General features: G+C 37.3%; 2 protein-coding genes across 2 annotated transcripts; both read right to left on the bottom strand.

Moving 5' to 3' along the window:
• Positions 1–3,789: 3,789 nt before the first annotated feature.
• Positions 3,790–11,586, bottom strand: LOC108166999 (dromaiocalcin-1-like). The gene is made up of 6 exons (XM_017309284.2): positions 10,043–11,586; positions 9,573–9,671; positions 5,944–6,159; positions 5,695–5,843; positions 5,490–5,605; positions 3,790–4,441 (listed from the first exon to the last, which is right to left on the bottom strand). The coding sequence occupies exons 1-6, from the start codon at positions 10,095–10,097 to the stop codon at positions 4,282–4,284; spliced, it is 795 nt and encodes a 264-aa protein (XP_017164773.1). The 5' UTR covers positions 10,098–11,586; the 3' UTR covers positions 3,790–4,281.
• A 118-nt stretch (positions 11,587–11,704) lies between these two features.
• LOC103477547 (natural killer cells antigen CD94-like) lies at positions 11,705–15,860 on the bottom strand. Its single transcript, XM_017309285.2, has 6 exons — positions 14,758–15,860; positions 14,437–14,526; positions 13,287–13,454; positions 12,945–13,093; positions 12,741–12,856; positions 11,705–12,407 (listed from the first exon to the last, which is right to left on the bottom strand). The coding sequence occupies exons 1-6, from the start codon at positions 14,831–14,833 to the stop codon at positions 12,263–12,265; spliced, it is 744 nt and encodes a 247-aa protein (XP_017164774.1). The 5' UTR covers positions 14,834–15,860; the 3' UTR covers positions 11,705–12,262.
• Positions 15,861–16,735: the final 875 nt, after the last annotated feature.

Raw genomic sequence — 16,735 nt, 5'->3', positions numbered from 1 at the left:
TACTCACAAACAGTTTTATGGCCTGGTAAACAAGGTGAATACTGCAGTTTGTCCACTGGTTATTTTTTATCCAGTCTCTTGACTCTTTAATTCAGTTTAATAAAGTAACCAGCAGATATTTCATTATCCTGGAATCTGTGAGTGAAAATGAGGAAATAAAGTAACAGCTGGCAGCGATGTCCGTTATCAAACCTGCATCTCTGAACCTGGGAAGTTTTGTCACGACATCCTTTGCATTGCTCTGGGGAAAGTTTCATGGAAGGACGACCACAGTGTTATCTCTTATCCAGGATTCATTAATGGCTGCAGCTGGAGCTGATGAGCTTATCAGGAGAGGACGGCAGAATTTACTGCATATCAGGATGAAAATCAGGATGGCAAGAAAAAGCAGATCAGATATGAGAACAGAAACTGTCTAAAAATAAACCTTGTGGAACATCTGATCATCAGGGTTTTCACCAGAAAACCTGCTGAGCCCAGGGGCACCGAGGCGGGAAACTGGGGTTTTGTTTTAAAAGATGTTAAGTTGACAGGAAATGTAAAATATTACTGGGTAATTATGTTACTGGAGGACAATGATGATTAATTAATTAATTCATCAGTTAGTGGATCTGAAAACATGACGTAATGCTGATCACAGCTAGAACCGGCCCGAGGCATAAATGAACTAAGATAATATCAACCCTGTTAAATTTGGTTTCAGCATAGAAATATCAAAAGATTTTAAATTAACATTTAAATTTAAAATTTTAAGGAGCTGGCAAGTTCAAGAAACAATCTTTATAGTTAAATTGTTTTGTTACCATAGCAACGACTTGATGCTGTGAGTTTAATGTTTGAGTTTTAGCTGTTTGTTCATAAATTTATCTTATTAAACTACAATTACATTTGACTGCTCAGCCAACTAAACCAGGCCCCAGATCTGACCCAGATTTCACTACATCCATGTTGAAATGCTGTCAGTGCTGCTGATGTTCTTAGCAGCAAGAGGGGCCCCTAAATCAGATTCTGCTCAAGGCCTCATTGAACCTTGGACCGGCCCTGCATGGTGAGCTAAATCTGCTGCTGGATGAGCAAATTCTGCTCAGTCCATCCTGTTAGTCAAAGGCTCACTAGCAGAGACACTCACTGTAAGGATAATAAAAAAAATTAAATATTAAAAAATTAATATTTTTATTTATTTAATAAAAACAAAAACAAACAATTCGTAGCCTTTTGGGGGGGAGGAAGCCTTGCGGCCCACCAGACTTATGATGCTCTGGGGAAACAAACTCTCCCATAATCTGTGTTCCATCTTTATGCGCATTTTGTTGTATCACATTAGAAAACGTGGAATGAGACGGCAAAATAAAAAAATTAAAAAACTTACAAAATTTCTCAAACAAGTTTTCAGGAAGGCAGATCTCATTTGCTGCATAAGTTCTGAAGTGGTGAACTTTCCCATCCATAATGTTTAAAAATCCCATCTGAGTCAATTTGACCTGAAATCTGAAATGGGAGCTTTAGCGAAAGTTCAAGCTGGAAGACTCCGCCCCCTTCGTTCGCCCATTGACGTCATGCTCATCTCCGACCTCAGCGCTGGACCTCACCCGGCGCGTTCAATCAGCAATCAGGCTCTGCATAAAAGGATCCACACCCAAGCCGTCAGCTGATTCCCAGCTGCGTTCAACCCACCACCTCCCCTTCTCCACCCACATCCTTCAGCTCTAGGATGGCACCCTTTCCCGACCACCACCACCACCAGTGTCGGGCCCCGGGGGAGAGCATCCCTAATCAGTTATCGAGATGTTCATCGAGTTCACATCAAATCTCAGCTCAGATTAGCTGCCGGGGTCCGAGCGCCAAAGAACTGTTGTTCATTCCTGTCATTAAATCTTTTAATTGTTCCCTTTTGTCCGTCTGAGTCTCTCCAGATTGAACTAATTGCATGTTGCTGTCTGGGAACTGGCAGCATGTTGAAGAGTTACGAAGCTTGTGGAAAGTTTCTGATGCAGGATGAACGGATCCTCCATCGCTCAGAGAGTTTTGCTGATTTCTGATCATTTCATTTCGAGTGATGTTCCCTGATTTCAAAACTTTAGTTGCCACCTGTTATTCCAGGAGCTGCAGAGTTTGGATTAAATATCAAAACCTTGAGGCATTTGATTGATGCACAAATGGGTAAACTATTAATACCAAGACTTAGTTTTGGTTGAGTAATTTACCCCTTTTCTATTTATGTTTGCATTTTTGTGTCCTGAAATATTTGTTCGAAACATTTGATCTCGGTCCGGTTTGCATCCCTGCTGCTTGTTAACTTTTATTATGTTAAATAATTTTGTTATTATTTGGTAGAAATCAGTTTTCACTTTGAAATTAAAGCTGCAGAATGAAACTTTTAAATTAAAAAATATGTTTTTATGTATTTGTTGGAATGGTCACAGTATGAGACACATAATCAGTAAAAAGATCGATCTCCTCCACCTCCCAGAGCTTTTATTGAAGAAATTCACCAGAAACAGCCAATCAGAGCCAGGAGGGTTTAAACGCTGCCAGTCATCCTCCTGTACCCGCTGCTAAATGTGTTGATGGGAGAGAAACAACTCACCGCTACAGGAAAACTGTTTACCTGCCGTCATCAGCGGCTATGCTAACTAGCTTTAGCATTTGTGGCAGACTCTGCTAGCTGCAGTGTCGTCAGGATGATTGACAGCGCTAAGATCCGCCTCCTGGCTCTGATTGGTTGTTTCTAGTTGGTACTGGGAGAAAGAAGAGGAAGTTTATTTTTCTCAGATTATCTGTCTCATAACAAACTTCATGGTGAGTTTCAACAAATATGTAGAAAAATATAGATTTTATAAAAGATACAAGTTTTTTCTTTTTGTAAATATTTTGTCAAAAAAGTCAAATTTTGTTGATGATTGATTTATAAAAGTGTTGTAATTATTTCTGTTTTTCACTTTAGGATGTTGACCAAAATGTAAAAATGGCCAAACTGCGGATATCATGACAAAATATTGAGCAGGTAAATATTTTTACAATCTGCACATCAACAGATGAGTAAAAAACTTGTATTCAAAAGTTTGTTTGTAGTAAAATCTGTTTTTTTAGACACACATTCTGCTGTAAAATCCAATATTTTTGCATTTCTGCTCTTTAATGTTTACATAAACTCTACAAGGATTTTTTTAAGTGACACAGTGAAGGAAGCAGAAAATAAATAGACGTTTTGAAGCTGAGAAGGTGCAACTTCAGAACCTTAATATAAATAAATTACTTCCTCCTAATCTCTTCCAAACCGATGTCACAAATTAACACCAACATATGATGACAGTGTGATTTCTTTAAGTGGAATGGAAACTATTGTCAGAAATACTTCAGTTTCCAAACCGACCAAATGGTTTATGTGATGTTAGAAATGTTTTCTTTTAAATGAATCTGGATGAAAACAGAGAAGTAAAATCTAAACCAGTTACACAGTTCAGTCAGAAAGAACCGGGCTAAATAAAAACAAAACCAAAGTTTTGACCCAAGTTAGTCAGAAAAGTAATTCTGGCTAAAAACAAAGAGAAAAAGCTTTCTCTCCTAAATTTGTGGTATTTAGCAAAATATAAATAATAATATTCTTCTGTATAACTGACCCAAAGCAGAAATAATTTAGCGAAATCTGGAATATTTATGAAAATATTGTATGTTCATTAATATGCAGCCTACCATTTAAACAAAATCAATTAAATTGATGCACTCAATTCAATAAAACAAAAGTATATTTGGGTGCAGTAAAGTCTGATTATGAGTAAAAAAAAAACACTGAATGTAATAAAATAGGACAGAAATTCGTTTATTGTTTCTCTAATTTTGTTACATCAGCAAAGTGACAAAGCAAAAAGATTCAAACAAACATATGAATAAAAAACATATAAAATATGTATAAAGAATACAATACTAATCTGTGCAGATAAAATATTAAAACTGAGAAGCTGTGAGAACATCATGCTTCTTAACACTTATTGGGTTAAATATGATGCAACACTTTTAGAAAGACAAATTAAAAGGTGCAAATTGAGTTCAAATGTTTTTGTTTTTTTTTTGCTTCTTTCTTTTTGGTCTGTCTGTGGTTGTAATTTCAAAACAACACATTTCTCTGAAGTTTGATTTTATCGTAAACTCGAGTCGCGTGGCTCTGATGACCACAAACAGACTAACTAGCTGCAAACTGGAGATCAAGAAAAGCTCATTTAGGTAGCAGACATTTGAGAAGCGTTTCTGTGAACCCTCATCGTTGGGTCAAAGGTCAGAGAGTCACCTGGCTCTGGCTTCAAGCTTCACCAGGGCTTCTTGCTCGCAGATGAATTTGTTCAGAAAGGCGTCATCTGATGTGTCCCAACTCTTTATTGGAGTTTTTCCTGGGATCAGCAGAGTAAACGGACCAGAGGGACCATAACCTGATTCCATCCAGAACCTTCAAAACATTATGACTGTTAAATTCTGCTGGTTCAAAACTGAGTGAATATAAACAGAAATGATACAGAAAAACTACAAGGTCATGGAAAGAACTGATATTCAGACTGCCGAAGAGTAGAAACTCACATTTTATGATTTATCTCAGGAATGTAACTGCAAAATACTTAAGAAAAATTACTTAATGTGGATTTATACCTACTGCATATCAATCAATCAATCAAGTTTATTTGTATATCATATTTAAATCATATTATATAAAAAGACAAAGTCTTTTTACATCATGAAAACACAAAAATAACAATTAATAACAATAAAAAGTTACCAATTTGAGAAGAAACAATAATACATTTTATTGTTTACCATCATCAAAATCACAGATAAACATCAAATATGTTGGTCAATGTTACATTTACTCACATTTACTTGAGTAAATGTTGGTAAAAATGACTTTTAGGAGAATTTTTGCTGCGCTGTATTTTTTATGTTAATTTATTGTGAAGTATTGTTACTCTTACTTGGGTAAAGTTTCTAGATCCTGTGAGTAACTTCACTGAACGAAGAACCAAAACGTCACCAGACAGTTTGTATTAAAATGTCTGTATAGCAAAAGGAGCTGATTGGGGAAAATTTGCTCTAATTTTGTTATTTTGTAGTTTTAGTTTTTTAAATGAACCATTTGGTCCTTAAAATACCAACATTTCCAGCTAATGTTATATTTCAGTCTGTCTGATGATGTCATGTTGAAAGATGAAATGACTGATAATTTGATCAGTTACTTTTTACCAAATACTTTTTGCTTTTCCTAGAGTAAAACCTTTGTCCACTCTGCCCACCTCTGGTCAAGTCTCTAAGTATTTTGTTTCAAAATAAACTAACCAGGTGGATTTAGTCTTGATTTAAACATTCATTTTGTCGCCTTCCTGAAATAATAATCCCAAGTTTTCCCCAAAAAAATGGATTTCAGTGATTATTTTAGGAAGGTAACACTGGGTGCTCTATGTTGTTTATTTCTTGTGTTTATTTTACGTTTTATTAAACTTTCTTACCCCAGAGTGTCATTACGTCCGTCAGTCCAGACCCATGTGTTGTTAATTTCACGTAAGCCCAACCAGAATCCATGATATTCGTCATAGTAAAACTTGATCTGTTTACTGAGAAACTCCTGAAAGTCATTTGGTTTAAAAATCATTATTTTTATATTTTAAAAGCTAAAAATGTAATTTTCAAAGATGAATCTGTGCTAGAGCTCACCTGTTCTTGCAGGTGATCAATAACGACCAGATCTGCGGATTTGCTTTTGCAGTGCTCATCGCTTTGCTTCCAGGTTTTCCAAGGTTCATCAATAAACAGATAGCACTTTTTGTGAAACTCAACCCATCCTTCCTGACATGGCCGACACTCTGTCAACGTGAAGCAAACGGGGGGAGACGAGCGGCTTTCAGCATCAATTAGCAGAAATCATTGTTTTGGTTTCAGGAAGGTCACATGACACCAACTCACTTTTGCCACTGCAGTAATTTGAGACTTGAACATTTTTGAATTTCAGAAAAAAGTTCAGCCATAAGTTCAGGTCATTATTCTCATGAGTCAGCACTTCACTGTGGTTCTGTAGTTTTCCCGTCTTCATCTCCAGCTCCTCGCTGTAGTTTTGTAGTTTCCCCATCTTCATCTCCAGCTCCTGGAAAGCTGCTTCCTGTTGGTACATCTGAAGACACACTGCAAATGACAGAGGGGAATTAAGTGAATTACAGGCAGGATGCTTGTTTTAATCCAAATGTACATTAGAAAACTCTTATGTAACCTTTAAGTAAATTGCCAGAAATGTGCAGTTAGTATATCAGAGGATGCATCAACTAGCTGCAGATGCTAAATGCTAAATGCTAACAGAAGCCCTGAACAGTTTGTGTCCATGTTGGAAGCATGGCTCTTCCCCCAGCAGAGCAGCAAACCCTTTTGTTTTTGTATTTTCCCATTATTATTATTATTATTATTATTATTATTATTATTATTATTATTATTATTATTATTATTATTATGTCTCTCCACTGAATATTGTCACAAGTTTAACAACTTTTGACTTGCTTTTATTGTCAGTATATTTAGGCTGGTCTGACTTTATCTACATGGAAATCAAAGTTGAAATTAACTAATTAAGCATCATATCTATATAAAGTAATGTTTATTGGTATGATTTGGATGCATGCAGAGCTGCCTGCATCGTATTGACATATTATGGTTCTTTTCAGCACATTTGAATGCTGTGGGGTTTTTTTATTTGTTTTTTTTTCTCATAAAGTACCTTAAAATTATATTCTTGATCAGGTGACAAACATTTCCCACCATGGTGCAGTAAATCCACATTTATTTTGGCCATAGTATGATTTGTATGCTAAGTATTTTTCTGTGCTGTGTCTCATTTCAGTTTCACACCTTTTTGCATTAAATCCTCTTCAGATACGACAACCTGAAGCAGAACAGAGTTTAGCAGCGAAAGATGTGTTGTTACGCAACACCCTCCCATTCTCTTTCTCTTCTTCCCCTTCTCAGAGGAGGGAGATGTGCAGCCAGCTCTCCATCTAACGGGTGAACTGAGTTTCCTAAATCTGCTGGGATTTTACTCTGTCCAGAACTGAAGTAAACTCTGATTAAGCTGGAGTCGAGAAAGACTAGCCTGGTTTCTGATGACCTCCATCCAGATGTCTCCTTGTGAATTAGCCAGATTGAGCAGCCAGCAACCAACTAGTTTCACAGAGCCACCTGTTAACGGTCGCTCTTCCTCTTTATTACAACTTGCACTTGTTACTGAACCAGGTTGGTTTTAGTGGCTCGGGCGAGTCCCAAGGGTGTTGTTTTAGTTTTGGGCTAAAAGCAACCTATAAAACATTTTCCACTTTTTCCTCCCAGAATCAAACTTCATAGCTATTTTACAACCATCAAAGAACTTTAAGGTGATTCATTAATTGAATGTCCACAACATCTTTTAGATTTTCTTAATGCTAATTATTTTATTAGTAAGGCAATTTTGCAAGGGTCAGTACAGCTTAATTCAGTAGCAGAAATAATCAAATAAGTAAAATCAATAATCTAGCCTATCTTTAATGCTGACACTGTGAACTAAAAACGGGAAACTTTGAGAGAGACGGACAGAGTTTGGCATCTAGAACCCCAGAACTGGCCTGATGATGAAGGAGGTGTTGCAGCAGCAGGAGGCTCACAGCTGATCGATGAGGGCAGCCGTCCCTGCAGGTCTGATGAGCTTCCATCTCTGCTTCGATGCTGAGGTCACACAGGACTTGGGTGCTGGCAGGAAGAGTACTGACTTAGAGCGGCAGGTCTCGGGCCTCAGGGTGACTTCCTCATGCGCGTGGCGGTCCTCAGCTTCTTGTCCTGCAGCTCTGTAGCTCCTTTCTCCTCGCCTCACGATCTTTCTGGTCCATTGAGATGCAGACAAGCTGGTCTCATGGAAGGAACGCCCCAGTTCTTCCACTTTTCCTTTGTCTTTGTCTTTTGGTCTGAACCCAGCTGATGAGAGAAGTGCGATTTGAAGCCACATGTTGCTAACGGGTTGGTCCCCATGTGCAGAACAGTCTCCGGCTCTGTGGCCCCGGCTCTTCTTCAGCTGCAGAGTTCTTTGTCCATCTCCGTCTTGGCTCCAAGCTGCCTAAAGGATCCAACCAAAGATTCCTCTTTTGCACCCACCTTATAAAGGGTTTACCCACCTTTTGGTGTGTTTGCATTGGCTAGCTTTGTTGCTGTGCCTCTCATTGGCTGACTGCTTGGACAGATGATCTTATGTCCATCACCGTCTTGGAGACATTATGTCCTGATGTCTGTTCTAATGTCCCTGAGTTGCTCAACAGTCCTTCTACGTCTGTTGCCTGTCCAACCTTTTCTTAGGAAAGTTAAAGTTCAACAATAAGGTCTTGGTCACCTCTGCTCTCCCATCAGTCCCTCTTTCCCCCTGACCTTTCACCTTTCACCTACCATCAACCTCCAACACAACATCAGTGACCTTTAATTACAGTTACAACATTTTACACCTTTTCAAGTTCAATGTCAAAATCACATTTATAACCTTTTAGTTTATCTGATTTAACATTCATTTATAATGTTATAATAACCATAAATTATTAGTTAAAAGTTAATTATTATAATCATAATGTGAGTTATTACAGACACTTCTGAAAAGAAACCAGGAATAATCCATTATTCTAATTATTTGATACCAAAGTTACAGTTACTTGTTTCACCTGTAAGTATTTCCACAAGTGTAAGTGTAACTGTAAATATTCTGATAATCAAACCAACATCAACCAATATTAATTATTAATATTAAATTATAAGTTATTATTATTAATTTAAGTATTTTACTCTGGGTTTTATCCAATTACTCAAAATGTTTGGATTTTATTCTTTAAACCTTTAATGCTTTGAAATAAAGAATAGTCTGAACTATTTTTATACTGATTCAGGCTGGAAACTTCCTTCCCCTTTATTCAGGAAACCAGCTCTTTCTGTTTCATGTCTCTCTTTCTGCCTGACTATGATTTGTTATGATTAAATAGAAAAAAGTAGAATTAAAGCAAAGTTTGCAGGACACAGTAACAACCAGATAAATTTTATTACAGTCTGACTCTACTGTTGGGTCTCGATGTCACCGGTGTACTCAGTTTTAAAGGTAACTTTATTTATTGTTACTATTAAACTAAAATCTCCAGCATGGGGAAGTGGGATGATCTCGACTTTTCTCGACAGACGCTGACTCACACTAACACTACACTTCTTTTAACGCCGTCCTGCATTTTAAATCTTTGGTGACGAAAAGCATCATAAAAAATGCCGACGGTTGACCAACCAGCGCAGGGAAGGAGCAGGTGAAGAGCCCATTAAAACTGCTTCCAGCTCTGTTTCAGTTTTGTGTATAAATCAGTTTGAAAACCATAAATAATTTTCCTTTAACTTCTCCTGGTGTGTCACCAGAAATCTAAATAAAATGAGTAAAAACTAAGGACATAAACACGAGTAAATACACAGGTTTGTGCTTGTAAAGTGAAAGCTGTAGCTTCATAATAATCTGAGTTAACTACAGTCTAGTGGATTAAAATGTGATAAAAGGAAAGGAGACTTACTCCAAAAGTTGGCCACAATGCTTCCCACCAGGAGGAAACTAATTATCCACAAACACAACAGACGACTGGAACAAGTTATCGATGTTTTCTCTTTTCTCTCTGCAGGACACAGAGAAATTCAATAATCACAATTTTGCACCAACCGAACAGTTTCTTACTTTTTAAAAGATAAAAAAGCTAAAGAAAACATTACATCTAGTTTCTTTTAGGTTCATTATTTTTACAGTAAAACAGATTTTTTTTTAAAAAAAGAGGAAAAAGTTTAATATTAACATAAAGCGTGGAAGTTCAATTGAGAATATTTTTGACCACTAACTTTTAATTACCCAAAAATAAGTTCAATAACAAACCTAAATATGATACAAAACAGTTTTAATAATCTGTTTTTCATCCAGTCTTTCACCAACAACTTGACTAAACAAAATGTACATTTATATTTTTGTATTTTACAACAAACACGAGTAACTCACCGCTTGAAACTGTTTGAACATTTTCATAAATCTCTTCATGTGAGTCTTTGGCCATCGTTAAAGTCTGCAGATGAATATGTTTTAATAATTTTGTCTAAGTCTCTGTTGTTGCGCTGGATCCTGATTCTCTGAGCTCAGCAGAGACACTGAAAGCTAAAAACAACACAGGTTTGGCCAGTTCCTCACTTCAACCTCGTCAGTTTTCACACCTTTTATTTCTGATAGGTGTGATCTCGCTTTGAGGCTGCAGTTTATTCACAAGTTCTCAAAAACTAAAGTTACACGAATGCCGTTTAAGACTGTTAGTCTAAGCTGAAAAACAACCTAAATATGCTAAGCTTTTTTTGGCCAGTCCACACAGTAAAAAGTGAAGTAGAGCAGAAACAAAAACCCAAAGCGTCTGTGGTCTGGTGGACGGACTCATCTGATACCAGCCTAACACACACAGAGACACGGGGCAGAAAACCATTCAGACTGTAAAGTTCTGCTTTATCCACGGGGGATTGGACTTCTAGGGTTCATTTAGTCCATTTGGCTAAAACTGCAGTCCATTTGCATAGCAGGTCCATTTCATTTGGGATGTCGTGAATGCAAACCAAACTGAACTCTGATCTACCAACAAACTGGGTTTGTGGGTTTTGTTCGGCTGAAGTGAGCTGAGCTGTGGTTCAAATGCATCTCTGAACTCCAAGCAGACCGGAACCGCTCCAAGAGCAGGAAATGGGCTACGGTGTAGTGCATTCTGGGTAAATACAACCACAACAAACTTGAGAGCCAAGCCTAGCGAGAGAAATGACTTTTACCAAAAACAAAAGATAAATTTCCTCCAACCACTAAAACGCTGCTCCATTTCTGTTTACATTTCATGAAGAAACAAATAAAACGTTAAAAGGTTTGTAGTCAAGTCCAGAGGAGCCCAAAGCGCTTCACAATGCAGTCATTCACACACACATACACACACACACACACACACGCACGCACGCACGCACGCACGCACACACACACACACATGTTTGCATGGCTATCTTTGTGGGGACTTTCGATTAACTTCCATTCATTTCTACAGCCTAAACTGTACATGTACCCTTTTCCTAACCATCACATACCTAACCCTAACCAAAACTCAATTCACACCTTAGTCCTAACTCTGACCCCTGACCCAAAAACAGGGTTTTTGGGTTCTTGTGGGGACCAAGCTTCGGTCCCCACAAGGAGCAATTGGTCCCCATAACGTAGTGTCAGCAAAATCGTCCCCACAAGTTATTACAAACAAACGCACACACACACACACACACACCTACACACACACACTGACGGTGGCATGCTACTGGATAGTAGCCACAGCTGCCCTGGTTCAGTCAGACAGAGGAGAGGTCGCCAGGTGGCCTGACCAGAGGGAGAGTCGCTGAAAATTTACTCAAGTAAGACTTAAAAAGTATTTTGTAAAAAGTGATCCGGTTATTAATCCTTTAATATTAAAACATTACATCATCCCACGGACCAAAATATAAAGCTAAATAGAAACTTTGTTATTTTTTAAGGACAAAAATAACAATAATTCATGTAAGTAAGAAAAAGTAATAAAATCAGGCAAAAAAAATGTTTTAACTTATGAAACTTTAACAAAAACTGCAGGCGTGTCTGTGTGAAATGGGCCCAGTCTGTAGGTGAAAACATGATTTATTTGTGAAATGATGATGCTTTTTGAACACATTATGTGGAAATTTAAAACAGGCCAGTCCAGTGAGTTCATGTTTTCATCAGGCACCATCTCACAACATATTTCATCAAGAAGTTGAGTTTTACCAGAAGTCAAACCTCCACATGTCAGGACAGAGAAACGATTACAAAACTGTGTTTTCCACATTTTCAGAACATGCACACAGATTTACACACATTTGTAAAGGAAATGCTGCCACACATTAAGTTTCCTCTGTGTTACAAAAACATTAATTTATGTTTAAAATAAGCAAAAAGGAACCTAAATTTAAACTTAGTTCCTTTTTGAAGTGACACCAAACCCAAATCAAACTGAAACGGCGTCAGAAAACCTTTGACCTCCAGTACAGGCTGAACAAAAACTCTGAGGAAATTATTTTATTTAATTTATTTGATTAAAATAAAAAAAAACAAGCAGAACAGGCAAACTGAGGCCAAACAGGAAGTTTCTGCTTGACTTTTTAAATCAAAAGTGGTGAAAATCCTGGTTTGTTGAAGCTGCTATGACCTTGTTAGAGCTTTTCCCTCGCAGATGAATCTGTTTTTAAATTCGGAGTCGGCTTCGGCCCAGCTGGTTGTGGGATTCCTGTTGGGAACCAGCAGTGCATTTTTCCCAGGAAAAGAAAATGGTTTCTGCATCCAGAACCTTAGAGAGCGAAACATCGGGACGTCAGAACATTCACAAGTTGATCCAAAATAAGAGAAATATTTTCATTTCTGCTTCATTTAAAGAAACTCTCAATTTGAGATCAGATTTTTATGCATCATTTTACTCTCAGTGGCAGCAGGTTTTATCTTCCCTTTGCATGAAAAGCATTTTAACATTTAAAACTCTTGGTTTTAATTATAATTGCTTTTTAACTTTTCAATATTTACTCTTTTTATCTGTTTAAGTTGGACTTTTGTAAACATGGATTCACTTTTTACTGTGCAAACCTGATAAAATGAGATAAAAGTGAAATAAAAATCACTTCCTTACCCCAAAGTATCAACGCGTCCATCAACCCAGACCCAGCTGCCGCCAGTCTGGTTCAGTCCCAGCCAGTATCCGTGATTTTCATCAAAGTAAAAGTCTGTTCGATTACTGATAAACTCCTACAAGTTTAAAAAACAGAAATGATCAGAAGAGACGTTTTTCCGTTTTGTTTTGGTCGTTTTTTGAAGCGCTGTTGGAAAAGCGAACCTGTTCTTCCAGATTGTCGATAACCACCAGGTCTGCATTTCGGTCCTGGCACAGCTGCCGAGCTTCCTGCCAGGTAAACCAGCCGTCTTCATGAAACAAATAACACCTGTGCTGGAACAGAGTCCAGCCTCTCCTGCACGGCTGGCACTCTGCTCCGGGAAACACAAAACCACAACCGTCCGCATGTTTTCACACCATCACAGTTACAGTTTAACACATTAAGTTTTTTTATTTCAGCTGCAGAAAACAAAAACGTTCTCAATTTCAAACTTTGTTATTTTGTTAGTTTTTGTTTCAGTTAACTTTACTAACCTAGATCTGAGGCTGTACAAACATACTCACTGTTTTTACGACAGAAATCTCTGACTGGAAACAGGTCAAAGGTCAGGATGACTCCCAGCGTCCAGTTGAGATCGTTTCTGTCTCTGAGCAGAATCTCGGCCCGATTCTCCAGGATTTCCATCTTCATCTCACTGAGGTTCACTTCCTGTCTGTACAGAACGGCGCTCACTATCAATAAAACCAACAGAAAACATGTCAGAGGTTTAGTTTAGTCTGCTGGAGCTTCAGTGAGTTCAGGACAAAGTTATTATAGTTAACTAATACTAAAAATAACTAAAACTGGCAAAATAACTAAAACTGAAATGGAGAAACATTTTTGTTATCTGAAACGGTAATTAATGAGGAGAAACCAAAACCAACTGTAACGATGTTGTGAGTTTATGAAACTAAAATAAACTAGAATTTGATATATTTTTCATTTTCATGTTTATGAATTTATTAGCAGTTCATGTCAGCTGTCTGCAAATTACGCCTCTACAATTTAGTTAGTCCACAAAACGGCAAAATCAAAAGTTGGAAGAAAACACCAGAGTCTGTTATTTTAAATTTCATATTATTGATCATTTACTTCTAAAAGCAAATGGTTCTAATTCCCTTTTACCATCATGACTTATTTTGTGCTTATCTATAAAATAAAACCTAAATAAAACACATGACTGGGAGAGTTTGGCTAAGATGCTAGCCACTCTACATGCTACTGATAGTCCTCATGCTAATGTTAGCCTTACAGCTAAAAGAATCATTTTAGCTCATTTTTTATATGCTAGCAACAGTTAGCATGCTAAGTAAATGTAGCTAACGTTAGCATTTAGCTATTCTTTAGTATCAGAATGAAGGATTCTAACCGACACAATTTGGCAGAAACTCTTTAAATTTTTTTAGAAATGTTCTAGTTTTTCATGCAATTTTAAAATTTTGAAAGCTGATTTAAAAAGTTAAATATTTTAACTCTGGCACAATATAATTAAAAAAACACTGAATGCTTATTTTATAATTATCTTTTCATGTCTTAATGTGGCTTCAGATGAAACAATTTGAATTTCTTTTTACGACAAATATACATTTACAAACATTTGAAGTATTTTACTTTGTAAAAGAAAAGCTGAAGTATATTATTATGTGATGTTTAATTTGGAAATGAAGATCTTACTGCGGATGATGATGATGACGCTCGCCGCCAGAAGGGCAGAAATGATCCCCAAACACAACGACCCAAAACAAAAGTCTGACTTTTCTGCAACTGTTTGGTAAAATAAAAAATAAAAAACATGACAGTTTCAGATATAAAATCTGACAAGAAGCTCAAACACTTTGTCAGCAGCAGCCGTTTGTTAAAAAATAAAAAGCTGATGGCAGAAAAATGTGAAGCTTAAAAAGTTTACTTTTTAGGTTTCTGTAAGTTTTAAGTAAAAATTTTGAATTTATTTGTTATTCTACTCAGTTATGTTGTAAAAGTCTGAGATTCACGCACCTTTTGGAGGTTTATGGATGTTATGATAATCCGCGGCTTCATTCATCATCACCAGAGACAGAAAAAACTTAAACATCAAAAACCAGAACGTTTACATCGGACCAGATAAACCGGCCCAGTATGAGGAAATGAAGCAAGAAATCAGATTCAGTAAATTCTGACATAGATCTGCGATCTTTAGGAACTCATCCACCCTGTTGCTCTACAAGCTGTTGGCTCAGATGTTTTCCTGTTACGTTTGTTTCCTGTTTTATGTTTCAGATCATCAGTAGAGCTGAGGCGCTTTTAAATGATTATAAAAAAAACATGAAAAAAATGAATCTTTCTCTGTACTCATTGTTTTTTTTAAACCAATACATTTTCTAAATCCTTTCCTGTTGATTGTTCAACTCTGACGTTCTTCTTCTGCAGCAAATAATATGATGGAAGTTTTTTATGTTCCCTTTAGAAAACTACTTAACTTTTCCCTCTTATGTTAGTCCTAGAATTTGGTGATTTTGTTGCTCAAAATAATATGTTATGAAGACAGAGCTGAGCCAAAAAGCGAAGCTCTCGATTTACCGGTCGATCTACATTCCCACCCTCATCTATGGTCATGAGCTTTGGGTCATGACCGAAAGAACGAGATCACGGATACAAGCGGCCGAAATGGGTTTCCTCCGCAGGGTGGCTGGGCTCTCCCTTAGAGAGAGAAGCTCGGTCATCCGGGAGGGATTCAGAGTAGAGCCGCTGCTCCCCCACGTCGAGAGGAGCCAGTTGAGGATCGGGCATCTGGTCAGGATGCCTCCTGGACGCCTCCCTGGTGAGGAGTTCATGTCCCACCGGGAGGAGGGGAGACCCAGGACACGCTGGAGGGACTATGTCTCTCGGCTGGCCTGGGAACACCTTGGGGTTCCCCCGGAGGAGCTGGAAGAAGTGGCTGGGGAGGGAAGTCTGGGCCTCCCTTCTGAAGCTGCTGCCCCCACGACCCGACCCCGGATAAGTGGAAGAAAATGGATGGATGGATGGATGGATGGATGGATGGATGGATGGATGGATGGATGGATGGATGGATGGATGGATGGATGGATGGATGGATGGATGGATGGATGGATGGATGGACATTATTATTGTTATGAAAATAGAATAACGTATTTTGTATTTACTATGATATTGTTTTATTTATAATAATGTAATAATATTATTATATACTATAATAATAATAATTATAATAATTTATATTATTAGTAGTATTATATAAATAATCACAAGAATAAGAATAATGTATATAGTGAAGAGTTAAAACACCAAAAATTAAGATCCAAAATGGAACCTGCAGGATTTAAAATATATAATTATTTTTACATTTTGCATATTTACCAGACTCCTGTGGCATTGTGTTGTTAAAGCTGCCACAAAATTATTTCTGAACAACCCTCATTTATTTTGAGTGACATGAGAAATAAAGGCAAAAGAAAACGCTAAAGTGAATTGCGACAATCATGCATCATAACATCGGATTACGATTAAATCAAACGAAGTAAAAGTGAAGCTCTGCATCTTAAAGTGAGAAACATAAATGCCCCGTATATTACAGTGTGGCTATCTGAGCAGAAATCCTCTTCTAGAAAACACCTGCACTGATTTTAACATGTAAATCTGGAATGAAGAGAAAACAAGAATCCCACCGTAGACTGTAATAATGACAGCCGCCACCAGGAGGAGACAAAGTATCACCAAAAACACGAGACGAGACTCTGTAGCAGCTTCTGGTGAGAAAACAGGAAAATGACTCAACAATTCAACTAAAGACTGATTATATTAACTTTAAAATCTGTTTTTAACTTTAAATGTCATTCAAGTTAAAACCCTGTAGTTATTTAAGTACATCAAATGTTATAAGTTCGAAAAAAAAGGTGGATACTTTCTTTTTTTTTTGTTCATTTTTGGGCATCAGTGTATAAAGTTGATCACTGAATATTTACTATGATAAAATCCA

The sequence above is a fragment of the Poecilia reticulata genome, chromosome 16, assembly GCF_904066995.2.
Source record: "Poecilia reticulata chromosome 16, P_reticulata-male-v2, whole genome shotgun sequence".
NCBI lineage: Eukaryota > Metazoa > Chordata > Actinopteri > Cyprinodontiformes > Poeciliidae > Poecilia > Poecilia reticulata.
Note: the sequence above shows the minus strand (reverse complement) of the source record. Positions and strands in the feature narration are given on the sequence as shown.

Coding starts and splice junctions, on each gene's coding strand:
- LOC108166999 (XM_017309284.2), bottom strand. CDS start 10,097: ATGGCCAAAGACTCACATGAAGAGATTTATGAAAATGTTCAAACAGTT. Junction 5,844..5,943: donor AAATTACTGCAGTGGCAAAA/GTGAGTTGGTGT, acceptor TCACGTTGACAG/AGTGTCGGCCATGTCAGGAA. Junction 5,606..5,694: donor TTGATCACCTGCAAGAACAG/GTGAGCTCTAGC, acceptor AATGACTTTCAG/GAGTTTCTCAGTAAACAGAT.
- LOC103477547 (XM_017309285.2), bottom strand. CDS start 14,833: ATGTTTAAGTTTTTTCTGTCTCTGGTGATGATGAATGAAGCCGCGGAT. Junction 13,094..13,286: donor AGATTTCTGTCGTAAAAACA/GTGAGTATGTTT, acceptor TTCCCGGAGCAG/AGTGCCAGCCGTGCAGGAGA. Junction 12,857..12,944: donor TCGACAATCTGGAAGAACAG/GTTCGCTTTTCC, acceptor TTAAACTTGTAG/GAGTTTATCAGTAATCGAAC.